This window comes from Urocitellus parryii, chromosome 10 (genome assembly GCF_045843805.1).
Source record: "Urocitellus parryii isolate mUroPar1 chromosome 10, mUroPar1.hap1, whole genome shotgun sequence".
In the NCBI taxonomy this organism is placed as follows: domain Eukaryota; kingdom Metazoa; phylum Chordata; class Mammalia; order Rodentia; family Sciuridae; genus Urocitellus; species Urocitellus parryii.
The window spans coordinates 94,097,415-94,114,168 of record NC_135540.1 but is presented as its reverse complement, the minus strand read 5'-3'; the positions used below and the strand labels follow the sequence as shown (position 1 = coordinate 94,114,168).

Below are 16,754 nucleotides of genomic sequence, written 5' to 3'. Positions count from 1 at the left end.
GTATTTAATATCAAAGTTTCTTTAATAACAAGACTCCATAAAGAAATAAAAGAGCACAAATATATTCACAAGTGACCTGACTGCTTAAAAAATTAGTCCTCTTCAGTCCTACTACAGTTGAGCACAATCATCTGTCTTTGTGAACGGATAAATTGTATTATTTTGATACAGTGGAATACTTCTCAGCCATAAAGACAAACTAGTGATAAATACAAGCATATGAATAAATCTCAGAAACATTATATTAAGTAAAAGAGGACAGACATTATGATATTTTTTTTTAGAAACATCAATGTCAAAAGTAAAATTAGAAAGTTAGTATCATAAAATTACTTTTTCAAAAAATTTACACCAAAATGAATTTATTTTAAAATTTATAGCATAATTCCAATTATGAATTAATATGTGTTAAGATGAAATAAGCTTTTTTTGGGGGGGGGTGTTCTGGGAATTGAATTCAGGGGTATTTTACAACTGAACTCCTTCTTCATTTTTATTTTGAGACAAACATCTCACTAAGTTGCTGAAGCTGTACTCACACTTGATCCTTCTGTTTCAGCCTCCTCAGTAACTGGGATCACAAGTGTGCACCACCATACTTGACCTGTTTTTATTTTTTTACATAAATATTTAATTTTTTCTTACTCTTTATTGCCAAATATTGGTTCCACTATGAAGGAGATTTACATTAAGTAGCCTTTTCTGACAAAACAACCTTCAGAAAGAAATGCTGTCCTGGATCATAATCACCAAGTTAATACTGTATGCTTGCAATGTGTAGGTAGGTGGCAGCAATTTTCACAAAAACACAGTTTTTCTATGTAATGAATTGTTAAGGTCTGAAATAAGTCCTTTAATTGCAAAGTGCTACATAAGTTAAATTTTGCATCAACTATTTGATTCTAAATTACAATTATGCCACAGAATGGTTAAAATAAAAGCTGTATTCTTCATTTATGGGTAATAAACATAAATGTATTTAATTCAATTCAACTGAAATCTATTATAGTGAACTGGAATTAATATGGCAATAAATCATCAATAAATAGTAAAATAAGGGTCAGAAATTGTGACATACTAGAGAAGGATTGGTGGTCCTATTCATTGTTGATTGAATCAGTTAAAGTTGATAGTAAAGTAATTGGGAGATCCTTAACTATTATAAACATTTGTATTCATTGACTTGAATGGTATTGAAAACAGATGACTCTAAAAAGCACTGAGATTTTGGTTTTATGAGTTAATCTTATACACCATCCTATATATAATTCCTATATAACCTGACTTAAAGCAAACTCCTGTGATATAGGTGTTCCTGATGACTGTAATAATTGGGATCCTATGTATTTCCAATGGTTTGATAGTAATATGATTCTTCTACATGGCAATGAAAGAATCCTGTGCCAACCAACAGTCACACATATCAGGAAAAAGGAAACTCCTGTCACAACTGTTTAAATTGAATCCTATTTTTGAGCTGGGAGCTATTCATTAAATAATATTGCAACCTACTTTTCATCAACGTCTGCTTCAACACTTTCTGTTCTTTTGGAAAACTCAGTTTCCTGGTAGTACAAAACATATACCAATAAATGATACACAAAGGACAAATACTGTGATAAAAAAAATGTGTGCAAAGTGCTATGGGAATGCAGAATTGAGAGTAGTAACATTTTCCTTATGGATTGGGAAAGTTTCAGCAAATCAGGAAATATTCACAGTCAAGGGCAAAGTCAACCTGGATCCTGAAGGATGAATCATATCATACAAACAAGTTGGAAAGGAACATGCAAGCATGGAGCCCAATAAGTGAAAGATATGGAATGGTAGGAAAGACCATAGGGTATTGAGGCAACTGGGAGTAAGAAAAATTACCAGAGCCAAAGGTATTTTGATTTTAAAAGATGGGATTACTAAAGACCTTGTGTGCCATAGTGGGACACATTGTTAGTACTTCCTAAGTATTTAGTATTCAATGAAGAAATGAAAGCAGGAATCTCAAAAGCAATAAGAATCCATTAAATTGTTGTAAACAGGAGAGTATCTTGATTGGATTGCATTTTAAATGAATCAGAGAAGAAAAATAGTGGAAACTAGGAGACTGTTTTTGAGATTCTATAAGAGAATTGCCATTGTAATGGTGCAGGAGTACAATGATGTTAGAAATTGCAGACAGGTCTAACTGGCTAATAATGTTTAAACATTGCATTTTGTAGTTTGATTTGGCAGGGAAGACAATTTTATTTTTGATGCATTCAGGAGTAATTATAAATCAGCAGACCAAGCAACTTAGTCTTTTTTTTTAAAAAAAAATGGCTTATTTCTTATAAAATAAGAAAAACATAATTAACCTGATTCTTATTTTACAAAAGTTATTCTGTCCTTACAGTTTTCTGGAGGCATTCTTTATTCTTTCCCATAAAATTTCACAGCCATGGGCTGGGGCTGGGGCTGAGTGGTAGAGTGCTTGCCTAGCATGTGTGAGGCACTATGTTTGATTCACAGCACCACATAAAAATATATAAAATAAAGGTCCATCAACAACTAAAAAATATTTTAAAATTTCACAGCCATAAAGCCAATGATTATTTTTCTCATAGTCCAATCACTGATGATATCTAGCATTCTATCTTCTTCTGCTTTTATCTCTTCATCTCTCACTTCTCATGCCTCTTTTTACTTCTTCTCCATATTACATCAGCTACCAGCCTTCCAAAAGGAGAATTTGATCACTTATCAAATCAGGTTTTTATATGTCATTCAACTCATTTTCTTCATATACTAAAACTAAAAAGTAGTTATAATTTTGTCCTTATGAAATCCAATTTGACTTATATTTTATTATTTGAAGTTTCAGGTAACAAGAAAGCAGGTCTAGACATATTATTAAAACAGGGCAGTAACTGTAACTCTTCAATTTCCAGCATATTTTTCAAATTTCTTTTATTTTGATAATGCGTCTGAATACTCTTCTCTGATTTACTGATAATCAGTATGTATGGTCCCAACTCAATTTACAGACAATTTGGATTCCCCATATTTAAAGCTGCCAATTCAGTGGAACCCATAGCAGTGGGGAAAAAAATATGTAGTCTCTCCATTAGCAAAGGAGGATTCATTCCCACTGAAGATTTCAGGATTGCTCTAATCTCAGGGAATAAGCTGGTCAAACTGGGCCCATGCCGTCCTAAATTTAGAGTAGTTCTGAAATGCGGAGGATTAAACAGACAAAGGTAGAAATTGTCAGAACCTCTGTAAGACAAATCAAAATTCCTTCTAACATTCCCTTCTCCCATTTTCCCCTGTGCTGTGCTGGGCCAAATAGTACATCTCCAGGACCATTTTTCACATGAAACTATTGAATTCTTATTTGCCCCAGTGTAGCTCTTTGAATCTTATTAAATATCATAGTATTAGTGATTCACAGCTCAGAAAGCATAAAATAACAAACTATAAGTTTGGAAATTTACAGCTCTCTTTACTGGCTTTTCCTCCCAAATACTGGTAATCCACGTACTCAAAATACCTAGGGATACAAATGTGAAAATTTCTGTGTTCCCATAATATAAGGATTTAAGTGAACCTGAAGAATGGGCATGGTGTAAGGAAAATCATGTTGTATTATTTTTAAATTTAAGCAATGTTTGGCCCTGAAATATTTAACCAATGGAATCAGCACTAATATTATTATCCTATGGAGTAATTTTTAATGAAGTAGAATTTATTTATGCCATGTCTTTTGAAAATAAACAACCAGGATGAAAAATGTGGAAAATACAAATGTGTCCTTGATGTCTCCCCTAAAGCCCATGATCTCTATGCCTATTTCTTTCATCCTCAGGTGATGTTAATCTTCTGTTTATTTTCCTGTTATAAATCTAAGTACATGTTGTTTACTCAGAGACTGCCCTCTAAAATTTGATCTATGACTATTCTTTCTTACTTCACAAAATGTAAAGGGAAAATGTGGGGGGTGGGGTGGGTGGGGAATTGTGTGTCTCCTGTTGGTGGTAGTATACTTTGCAGTTAAAAAAGCAAGTGAGGACTTCCTCTCTGAACAGTTGCCTTTTCCTCTCACGCAAGGGAGATTTCATTTTGTTTGAGACTGGATACAGTTGAAACCAAACCACACACCACAGAGGGTATGATGGCTAAGAAGCCCCCGAAACCAGCCCCTCGCAGGATCTTCCAGGAAAGATTAAAGATTACTGCTCTACCCATGTACTTTGAAGGATTTTTGTCAGTCAAGCGGGCAGCATACCAGGTAAGTGTACAGATGATAATGGTAAACATGAAACTTCAGTTTAAATATAAAAGTCATCTCATGGTGATGTGATGTGTTAAAGTGTCCTTGTTTCTATTTGAATTATTCCCTCTTTTTGTCCTTGAACTGAGAAAATTGGTTCTAATTTTGCATAATTTAAATACAATGTATAGCTTACATATGCATATGTGTGTATAATGTATATAATACTGTTTCTAGTATTAGGCCACTAATACAATAGTCAGTGCCCGAAAATTTAGAGCAAAAATGTTAATTTAAACATCACAGAAGATATCAGGTTTGAAGATAGTTTCTTTATATTTTCTCCATGATTTACTACTATGCTTCAATGATGAATTAATGATATTTTGATTAAAATTAAACTTTCTACTCCTATTATTCTCAGTTATATTGAAGCTTATAATGATCAAATTAAGTGATCAACCTTTTTGAAATGATAAAATTGATACTGTTTAATATGGTTATACATTCTAAAAACACTATTCAACATAGTGACTTTAAAAGATAATATTTAGAGTGCTAATATGAATAGTAAGTTACAAAAATATTTTTTTCAAAGCAAAATATTAACAAAGCACTTCATATTTTTAAAATATAAAAATTAAAACATATAGTTAGTTAAAATAATTTCCTTTAAAATAATAATTGTGGTTAACTTAAAATAATAAGGTAAATAAATATGAAATTGCCTGTTACTAAAAAAAGAATGAAATAATTAATTTAGGCCAAATACTATAAAATTTTTGTATTGGCTGAAATTGGAAAAACTTTAAATGTCTTCAGAGATGTCACTAAGAAATGTTCAGTGATGATATGAAGATGTATTTTTGAGGCTTCATTAATTCTTATGGAAAACTTATGTATATGAATATATCTCTAATGAGACATTGATATTTCCCACATATATAAAGATAAGAGGGCTGGAGATGTGGCTCAGCGGTAGCGCGCTCGTCTGGCATGCGTGCGGCCTGGGTTCGATCCTCAGCACCACATACCAACAAAGATGTTGTGTCCGCCGAGAACTAAAAAATAAATATTAAAAATTCTCTCTCTCTCTCTCTCTCCTGTCTCACTCTCTCTTTAAAAAAAAAAAATAAGAATCTTTAGGCTAAACTTTCTTCATTGAAAGATATAGCCTTCAAAATTAATTTTTAAAAATATGTAAGTATCTATAGCTAAATATGTATACCTAGATATTAATTATTGATTGATGTTTATAGATGATTCAGATTATACTGGTATTCATGAGTTCTTATCAGAAACTAAATCAAGACTGTGACCAGAAGGTCTCTATATGCTGAATGTAAGTTTGTTTTGTCTTTAGGTTTGTGACTGTGATTGCCTATTGTTATTTGTAACCTTACTTTTCCTCCAAGACTGCTTTTTCACTCAACTCAGTGCCTTTAAACTTGCCTCTTCCCCCTTTTAATAAATTCTCCTTAATCCTTTCCATGAGTTTTTGGTATTGCTTGCCAGTTAAACTCCCCTTTTTCCCTGATTAAATCTACCCAATTAATATCATTTTCTCCCATTTTTCCCTGATTAAATCTACCCAATTAATATCATTTTCTTATGACTGGATATGTCTGTAATTTTTCTCAGGAGCACAAATGAATGTCTGCTTTTACATTCAGAGGGAACTCAATGAACCTCAGCTGGCTATTATTGATGTTAGATATTCTAGCTATGTACAATTAAATGAATGGGACTGGTTTAAAAAATTAACAATGGTAGACTTTGAGTTCAGGGGTTCTCTTGCTTTTCTTTCTTTCAAGAATCATTTAGTTTTGAAGTTAGATTTAATCTTAGAAGACAGTTAAGTTTCCTAAACAATATACCAACATTCCCATTTCCTTCTGCACTGTCCCTCAACCCCATTCTAGTTCTGAAATACAAAATATCCTTGACCTACTCCTTTCATTGCAAAGGCTTACCAACAGGGCAGAATGTGAAAGCCTTAATTTTTAAAAAAGTAGTATGATAAGCCAAATAAAGCAAATCAACTCCCACAAAAAATTGATTTTTTTGTTATTATTATGAAGATAAAAAAGTACAAAACACCTATCAAAAATGTAAACGATGAAGTAATGCTCTTCTTCATTTTTGTTGTTAAAGTGATCAACATTTACTGAGTACTTGCTATATCTCAAGTCCTATGTTTTTATTTACCTCATTATCTCATGCAGTTCTTCAGTACCCTGTGAAACAATAGCAAGAAGCTGGTTTCGTTATTTCTATTCTTGGTCCCTTAAAGGTGAACTCTAACTAGGGAGGCATAATAATAATTATTATTCAGTATGTTTTAATATGTTTACAAACCTGTACAGCTATCACCACTGTTTCCAGAACATTTTAATCATTCCAAAACAAATCTCCATGAGGAGTCATCCCAAGTTTTACATTTTTAGACCTGTTCATTGGGATTTTCCTCCCTCAAGTTTGAAACCAATTAGAACCAGGAATCACACAAATTAAGATCTATTACTTATCTTTATTATTGATTAAAGTCTATCAATATGTGATTTTGATTTAAGGCTGTTTATCCAAGGTTTAGGTAGTCTTGAACTACCTCAAGTCATGACTCAGTTTGAGAGGCATAAACCTTCACTTCTTAGAGGTCCTTTGCCTCCAGCAAGGAATGGAACAGAATACCCAATGTCTCCTGATGGACTGAGCTGAGGAAGGACAGGAAGGGGCTGAGCTGAGCATGCTGCCTCCCCAACTCACCAATCCTACTCTCTTCAGAGGAGATAATCCATTCTGGCAGTATTCAATAATGCAGTGTAGGTTGGAGAGTGTAGGCAGCAGAATTGCCAGGCAAAGGGCAATGCACTTTGCATACTATATGAAAAGAATAAAGAAAAACTTCTAATGGGATTGAAATTAAGATTTGTTCTCTCAGCCAGGTGTGGCAGGCTATGCCTGTAACTCCAGCAACTTGTGAGGCTGAGGCAAGAGGATTACAAATTTGAGGTCAGCCTGGGCAACTTAGTGAGACCCATCTTAAAATAAAAATCAGAAAAAACTGGAGATGTAGCTCAGTAGTAGAGTGCCCCTGCGTTCAATCTCCTATACCAAAGGGGTAGGGTGAGAGAGAGAAAGAGAGAAAGAGAGAGATTGATTTGTCCTTTTGTGTTATTAAACTGCTTGACTCTATCAACTATATACATTGGGCATCTGGATTCCAGACAAGATGAAGAACCTCTTTGTGGGGCTGGGGTTGTAGCTTAGTGGTTGAGTGCTTGCCTCTCATGCATGAGGCACTGGGTTTGATCCTCAGCACCACATAAAATAAATAAATAAAACAAAGATATTGTGTCCACCTACAACTAAAAAGAAATTAACAACAACAACAAAAGAACCTCTTTGCCTGATTTTGTAATTGCACCAATGAGGACTATATTTTGACAGATCCCTGAATCATATATATTTTTGAATTGTTCTTTTTCTATGGTGACTTTTTCTTGTTTAAGTAGCATCTGCTGGTGTATAACACTTTTTTAGCCAGCTCTTAATTAGAGATGTAAATTGGAGTGAAATGACCACAGAACTTGGACAAAGATACCTTGTCCCAAGATTCATTTCTGTGCCTGAGGTGGACTGTTGCAGTAATACTAGTGATGTGTTTAAGCTTCACTATATCCACATCCCATTGAAATTTGACTTTCCTTTCCTCCCTCAAAGTGTTTGAGCCTATTTTTCTATCCTTTGCCTCTGGAATGGGTCAGATGACATACTTTGGTAAATGTGATGAAAGCAGAAGCTTAGAATATGCTTCTGAATTCTTGCCTCTCTTACTCCTCGGAATCCTTCTGCCAGCATGTGAACAAATCTGGACTAGCTGACTGGAGGATGAGAGATCATAAGAATTAACCTCTTTCAGGGCTGGGGATGTGGCTCAAGCGGTAGCGCGCTCACCTGGCATGCGTGCGGCCCGGGTTTGATCCTCAGCACCACATACCAACAGGGATGTTGTATCTGCCGAGAACTAAAAAATAAATATTAAAAAATTCTCTCTCTCTCTCCTCTCTCACTCTCTCTTTGAAAAAAAAAAAAAAAAAAAAAAAGAATTAACCTGTTTCAGCCTTCTCCACTAGTTCTACATTCACAACCCAGACCTATACAGGTAAATGAGGCCACTCTAGACCATTTAGCCACAGCCACATACATCCAGATCAGAAAAACAATTAGCCAGCCACAGAATGGTGAGAAATAGAAAACATTTCCTGTTTTAGTTCAGTAAGTGCACTTGGGTATTGGTTTGTTTGGCAGGATGGTTTGTTTTATAGAAAAAATAATAATAAAGCCTCTTATTAAAAGGTGAAACTAGTTCTGTCAAGAACACAAGAAAATATGATGGTTGTAAAACAAAATTATTATTTTATTATTATCTAATCTTGGGAGCTAGGAAAAAGGCAAGATGAGGTTGTAGAGTTTCTATTATTTGAGAAAATAAATCCATAAATTCTGAAGAGGTGACAAATGTTGTCCTAGGTCAAAATAAGAATAAATGATATGTCAATATGGAAAGGGTAAAAATATTAGAGTAAAAAGTATCTTCACATTTAGGAAAAAATGAAGAAAATTATTTCTGTGGCTTTCTTACCTCTATCCTCAACATGTGAGCCATAATGACTCATCAAATTGCAAAAATTCAACTTACTATATCCTAAAAGATGCCAGGTGCAGTGGCGCACTTTTATAATCCCAGCAGCTCAGGAGACTGAGGCAGGAGGGATAGCAGGTTCAAAGCCAACCTCAGCAAAAATGAGTCCCTAAGCAACACAATGAGACCCTGTCTCTAAATAAAATACAAAATAGGGCTGGGAATGTGGCTTAGTGGTCGAGTGCCCCTGAGCACAAAAATAAATAAATAAATAGATAGATAGATAGATAAATAAATCCTAAAAGAAAGGTTGAGCTAGATGTCTATTAAGCCTACTAGAATTCTTAAAAAGATACTTTTGGAAAGAACTAGATATGGAGGTAAGCTTTTAAATGTAGAAAGATTTTATTCTTTATTCTTTAAACTCACTTGTTATTCTTTTGTAATATAGCCAATCTACATAATTACTGAAGTAGGCTTTCACTTGAGTAAAATGAGAGTCTGATGATGTTATTGAAATTTTTAAAACTTAAAATATCATATTTCTATAGAATTCATAGTAATGTGAATGTGTTAATAATTAAATAACACATGAATGAAATTTAATCTTCAAAGTTTAATTTTGATGGTATTATTATTTTTGTCATTATCAAAAAAGTTAGATATCATACCCTTGTTCTTTTCTGGGTCCTTAAACAGCACTTTTCATGTGCTTCCACTGAAATTTATAAACAGTCTGAAATCATTGAGAAGAATTTGGAAAATTATCTAAATACAAATCAAACTTTATTCTTACCTCAAATATTATGCTAAACTAAATTTGACAAGAATTTAATCAAGAATGAAATATAAACTTAAGTCATTAAAAATTAGGGTAATCATTTAGGATAAAGAAGAAACTTCACAAACATTTAAGAAATCTAAAAAGAAAATAGTTGAATATACACTAAAGAAATAATGCCCATGATTTCTTTCCCACAGGAGTATAGACGTTATTGGACAGAGTTGAGAGGAACTACACTTTTCTTTTATACTGACAAGAAAAATACAATAGTAAGTAGTTAAACAAATTCAATTGATTCAATTTTTCCCAATATGCCCATGTCACACAGTCTATTATTTGTTTTGAATTTTTTGCCATCCAAAAATAAAGATGTTGTAGTAAAAGCAAGTCAGCTGAAAAAGTTTGAATCTGATGGCTATAAATTATGATAAATTCAAGGTAAAATTTCCTGGGCAATTCAGAAGATATTAGCTCGTGTTTTAAACTCAGCATTCTCTTCTTTCTGATCCTGATAATTAGAGCTTAGTTAAAAGGTGGAAATTTTGGGTGTCTGGATATAAATTACTTAATAGCAAGTGAAAGCCTCAATTTCTTCACTTCTTATCTTGCTGTAGCATGCAGTTATAATCTAAAACAAGATGATACCCAGAGCAAAACAACATATAATGTCACAAATTAATTTTTCTATAAAGACAAAAACATATCCCCAAAAGCATGAGAGCAACACAAGGGATTTATTTGTTTTAATTTCAAATTTTAATTGTATGTTTCATTTATTTCATGAATAAGATATTTTAGTGCAAGTGTTTGCCTACCTTGGAATATTATACTTACAATAAATTTTATGGGCCAGTAACTTATTCAGATATAAACTTATTTAGATATAAGTATTTACATCATGAATACAGTAGCCTGTACTTCTTAGAACATCATTATTAGAGCTGTCATACCCTGATTTAATGAAAGAAACAAAAAGACAGCTGTGTGATGTATTCCACATTTAGGCATTTCAGCCCCATTAGCAGTGAACTAGCTGAAAACTGTTAAAAACAAAAACAAAAAAACTTAAAATGGTCATCTTTTACCAGAGCTCTGGATGAAAAAGATTTATACAATGGTGTTGTCGGAAACCACAATAAATTGTTGAAAAATGAAGTTCTCTGCTGTGCATTCCAACTTCCCACTGATGTTAGTAAATCAAAAGCTCATCATCTAAAACCTTGTATGATGCACAGTAAATGTGAATGTTAACAGTTCTTGTTCACTTACTATAATGTGGCAAGAGGCAGTACAGCTTGGTGACTGGAGAGCCTGGTGTGCTCAGACATTGCCCATCCTGCCACTGTTAACTGTGAGGTCTTGGGCTACTTACCTAATCTCTCTGTGTCTCGGGGTATCAAAGAGGGAACTGGTGGAAAAATGATGACATCTCAAATTGCACAACGTGAAGAAAATATAATAAAGTTTTAATAAATATTCAAAGCAATGGGCACAGTAAGGACATCACAAAGGATAGTATAGAACCCTGGAGCTAATAATAGTGCCTTGTTACCAAGAAAAAGGAGAAAAAGAAAAGAATGAGAGAGATCATACTTGAGAGAGGTAGGATGTTTGGTTGAGGAAACAACCACACAGGGTAAGAAATACCCAACTTCACTCTCCTCCCCCTTCTGATCCCCTGCCAGTGTTCCTCAGTGGTCCAACAGAACAACAAGTCAAAGAATAAGGGAAGTCCTTAATGTCATCCTTAAAGGTCCCTCTCCTGGTATAGAGTTGGGTAGTAAAAGGATAAGTGAATTTAGAGAGGCAAACTACAAAAAGAGTTGTAGAGGAGATAGCCATACTCTCAGTCTTCAAATCACTAAATGTAGGATGAAACATGGTCCATCTCATAAGACTATTAAAAGAATTACGAGATGGGTCATGTAAGAATATAAGCGAATACATGGCAGATAATAAGCATTCAAATTTTATGTACATTATCTATTTATTTCTAACAGCAACTCTCCAGAGTTGGTACATTTTAAATCCCCACTTTATAGATGAGAATACTGAAGGTAAGGTTTAGGAAATTGTACAAGATCAGACAGCTAATAAAAGGGGTACAATACAGGTCTTGCTCATGTGCCAGCCTTCTGAACTACTCCGTTATAAAAAGACTGTTAAAATGAAATGCTGCAGAATTACTCATTTACCAATTTTGATATTCAAAAGAGGATGCAGACTTTTGGGAAGTTTTTTTTTTTTTTTTTTTGGGGGGGGTGTGATTGTCTCAGGAGATAAAACTGGGACAGACCAGGAGAGAATTGTAGGTATTTATTTAGCTTTCAGCAGGGCAGTATTTAAAACTGTCTTCACATGTCTATAGGACTTTAAGTCATATGAAAGAGCCACTGAATTTGTTTAGAGTTATTCTAGAGAAAATGGACAAACACCAATGGCTGGGACTTACCTGGAGGAAACCTGTAGCTAAGTACAACCAAAAACTTGCTAATAGGCAGAGCTACTTGGGAGACATGAGCTCCCTGTTATTGAAGATGTTCAACCACAGGTTGAAGGACTACTGGAAGGAGACCCTGGATCAGGGTCAAGCATCAGGTGGCAGCTACATTACACAGCTGACCTTTGAGACTCTTTGTGACACTACAATTAAAAACAAAATATGTGACTTCCTTTCTTCTAATCAATGGATCAGCCCACAGCACTCTATCTAACTCTACCACTTCTTCCTTTGTTGCTTCCTCTTTTTTGCTGCAAAACTCACTGAGTTTGATCTAGACTGTTCATCAGGAAAAAAAAAAAACTTTTTTTGTTTAATTTTAAAGTCTGACTTCATTTCTTTGTACCTCTTCTTCTATTTTTAAATCTTCTTTGTTCATTGAACAGAAACAGACCAACCCAAATTTATTCTCAACCTCATCAATATAGAAATGGCTCTGGAAAATTTTTATTTTCCTATTTTCATGTCCTACCTGATTCAAAAAATAAAATAACATTTATAAGAATACAGTAAAACAAGTTACATTAAGCATAACTAAGAGAATTAAGATAGTTTAACAAAAACAAACACACACATTAAAAAACCTTACTACAGTTGTTTTTTTCTAATACTAGAAGGCAAAGCTGTCTCATTGCATGTAGATCAGTCCATATAGACCAACTGCTTTGAAGAAATATATATATATATTTTTTACTTAGATAAGATAGTGACTTTTTAATGAGATTCTCATAACTAGTGGTGTGTGGTAAAAGTTGAAAATTGCTTTCTGGAAAAAATGTATGTATGTATATGTACATAAAAACATAAATATTATTGATATAAAAATGTATAGCACACAATTAGAACAATGTACAATTCCCTTTGTTATAATTTCCTTTTTAGCAAATTGATTCTTACAGAATGCTTTTCTTGATTTTTGCTGAATCAGCTTCTTCAATGAATTAGTTAATATTTTGTCAATTTTTTCTCATTTATATTGAAACAGCTTCGGCTACAACAAACTTAGAAGTTTCATCTGCATTATTAACATTCTTTCATTTACTTTCTTAAGCCTAGCATGGTGGCCAGAAGTCAGTGGACCTTGGACCAAACCTGCCAAATCTGGTGTTGATTTTATACAATCTGAGCTATGAATTTGTTTCTTTTACATTTTAAAATTTTGTGAAGAAAAAATAGAAACAAAAACAAGAATATGCAACAGAGACTTTATGCCTAAGTTTTACTATGTGATATTTTACCAAACAAACAAACAAAAACTGCCCCAGGGACAATCAAGCCCTGAATTGTAAGGAGTTTACCAATTCCAATTGTATAAATATTCCTTCCATGACTGATTTAAACCTATCAGTGTGACCTCACTAAACAAGAAATTGAGAATAAAAGCACAGTAGCACCATGATACAGTATTTACCACACAGAACAAAGACATAAATAACCACAAAAGCATAAAGCATGGTAAAGTGTAGTAATATAATTAGAAAATAATAAATTGAGTTTTAGTTATAATTTTGTTTTAATATAATTACTTATAAATTATATCTATATAATTTAATTTTTTAAAAAAATTAGTTATTAATCAACATTTTATTTATTTATTTATTTTAATATGCTGCTGAGGATCAAACCCAGTGCCTCATGCATGCTAGGCAAGCACTCTAACACTGAGCCACAACTCCAGCCCTATATAATTTAATTTTTAATAGTGCCTATGTTCAACAATTCACTTGCAAAATTTATGAAAACTTAATAATTTTGCAAACATATATGATTCAGGTCCAACAGACCACCTCATAAGCACTTCCAAAAATGACTAATCAATTTAAAGTTAAATATTATTTTTTTTTCCTGCTACAATATGTATGATCCATAAAATAATGAGATTTTCTTTTATCTTTGTAGTACGTGGACAAACTAGACATAATAGACCTTACATGTCTTACTGACCAAAATTCAACTGAAAAGAATTGTGCAAAATTCACCCTTGTTTTGCCAAAAGAGGAAGTACAGCTGAAGGTGAGTGAAGAGACAGTCTGTAAAGAGCTGTGATTATAATAGCATTTGCCTCTAAAAACCCAGTAGGTAAAATAAAGAGGAATTAAAAGAGGGGCTAAGTTTATATTTTGTTAATATTTCTTGCCCTTAACCAAGAAGTATACTTTTCTGAACTGGATTTTAGAAGAGCATGTTCATTTATTTAGTATACAAACACAATGAAAGCTTACACTTCTATTCTTTGACAATGAAAGCTTACACTTCTATTCTTTGACAAAGTCAAATCCCACCTGGTGTTTTTAAAAAGTTGTTCTTGAATCATCAAAGTGAGCTAATTAACAATAAGCCAACAACTGTAGTAATAACATAAACATAAAAAGAACAACTTGGAATTGAATAAGATGTAATAGGAGATACTGCCAAGAGATTACTGGTTGACCTTGAAATCAATAGTTTTTAAACTTTAGCATAATAAGAATTACCTGGATTTAGGAAAGCCAGACCCCATGTAAACCTGAGACCCAGAATCTACATTTTAAGCAAGTTTCCCAGCTGATAAAGTGTTTAACAGCACAGAATTAGAGTCTGGTGTTGTGTTAGTCAGCTTTTTGTTGCCATGACCAAAAATACCTGACAAGAACAACTTAGAGAAGGAAAAATGTATTTTGGGCTCACGGTTTCAGAGTTTCAGTCCATGGTCAATTGGCTCCATTGCTCTAGGCTTGATGTGAGCCCATCATGGTGGAAGGAATAGCAGAGGGATGCTGCTCAGCTCATGGCTGCTGGGAAGGAGAGAGAGAGAGAGAGAGAGAGAGAGAGAGAGAGAGAGTAAGTACAGGAAGCCAGGGACATAATATACTCTATAATCCCCAATGGCACACCCTACTTCCTCCAGCCACACTCTCATCTATTTATAGTTACCATTGAATAGTCCCTTCAAGAAATTTAATCTACCAGATGGATTAACACACTGATGAGGTTATAGTTCTCATATTTTAATCATTTTACCTCTTAACATTCCTGCATTGCCTAACACATGAATTTTTCAGGGTATACCTTATATCCAAACCATAACAGTTGTCTGCCTTTCATTTTGGGCTGATTTAGGTAGTAGTTGTGTGATTGTAGGAAAGTTATTGAAGCTCTCTACACACTTGTTTTTTCACCCAGAAATATGTTTACTCAGATGTAATCCTCTGACTAGGGACTATTTGAACCATCTTATTAAAATTGTAACATTGTTCCCCTCTTCTATCCACTAGTCACATAAAAACTTAGTTTTGGATTAGTGATGTGGAAATTATGTTGCATGAGTGACTCCATTTTGATTTTTAATCTGGTCTATAGGGACTCAGTGCAGAAGCCTAGTCCAAACAGTGTCCTCCTATTATGTTTGTTTAACAATATTAAACAAAATAGTACCTGTGGCATGCATAGAACAGTAGCTGCCATTATAAGCACTCCAAAAATGTTGTGTGATACTGTTATTATGAGTAGCAGTGCTAATAGTAGTGCTATTTAAAGTTAAGAATTCAGTTTCTACATTGGTTGCCCCAAACTTTAAGCTGGTTAATGCTGAATAGCAATGGAGAAAATAAGCAATAATTGATATACTGCAGAAACGAGTTTGCTAATATTTGATTTTTTTGAGCTAAGTATAAATTTGTACAATTTTACTTGTTCAGTAAGCATAGAAATTAAAGGTTCATAGTTCTTTTTCTGATAAAAGAAAACAGTATTGAAATATTTTGTAAGAAACACACATTAGTAGAACTAAAAAGGAAAAATGAATTATTTCTGCCTTTCAGCTGAATTTAAGTGTTTTAGAAAAATTACAACTGTTTCCTTAAACAATGTGCTTTGAAAGAATATGCATTTTGTAAATCTTGGTGTTTTGTTGAATTATGTATCTTGTCACAATATAATCATATGAAAGTCTAAAGTTATTTGAAGTTAAAGAATTAATGCTCATAATCACTCATGTGTTTCTTTTGTCTTTGTTTTTTGTCTTCATCTTTAGACAGAAAACACAGAAAGTGGGGAAGAATGGAGAGGCTTCATTCTTACAGTAACAGAGGTGGGAGGTCATTACTATTGATTGATTCATTTATTCAACACATATTTTCTGACCTACTCTGAACCATGTAAGTGGCGAAATATATAGCAATTTAAAAAGACAGACCTAAATCCTTGCACTTGCTCCTGAAAGTCACATTTTTATCAGGGGGGTAGAGAGGGAGAAAGAAAATAAACAAGTAAACAAACAGGATCATTTCACATTGTGATAATTGTTGCAAAGAAAATAAACCAGTCAATATGCTAGTGACTAACAGGTGGTTAGAGAATCTACTTTTTCTATCTTATCTTTTTGACACAGAGGTTCTTTGTATATTCTGACATTTGTAGCTTACATAGTACTCTCTAAAATCATTTCCAATTCCTTTCTTATTCATTTACAAAATATTTACTGATATGTACTTTATGGATAACTGCTAAGAGCCACAGCCAAGTAATATGATGCATGGCACTTTTGGTTGAAAGGTGATGCCAGCTAGCCATTGAGATGATATGATTATGTTAAGATTTG

At 33.4% G+C, this 16,754-nt stretch overlaps 1 protein-coding gene across 3 annotated transcripts in view; it reads left to right on the top strand.

Annotated features, from left to right (window-relative positions):
- Positions 1-4,144: 4,144 nt before the first annotated feature.
- The window catches only part of Stap1 (signal transducing adaptor family member 1), a 32,150-nt gene continuing 19,540 nt past the window's right edge, over positions 4,145-16,754 (top strand). For 2 of the 3 annotated variants that reach the window (XM_077803544.1, XM_026407785.2), the window contains exons 1-4: positions 4,145-4,264; positions 9,873-9,944; positions 14,075-14,188; positions 16,188-16,244. In XM_077803544.1, the coding sequence (XP_077659670.1) occupies positions 4,145-4,264; positions 9,873-9,944; positions 14,075-14,188; positions 16,188-16,244 (363 nt within the window). The remainder of the gene's footprint in view (positions 4,265-9,872; positions 9,945-14,074; positions 14,189-16,187; positions 16,245-16,754) is intronic. The other variant, XM_026407786.1, reaches the window with a different exon arrangement.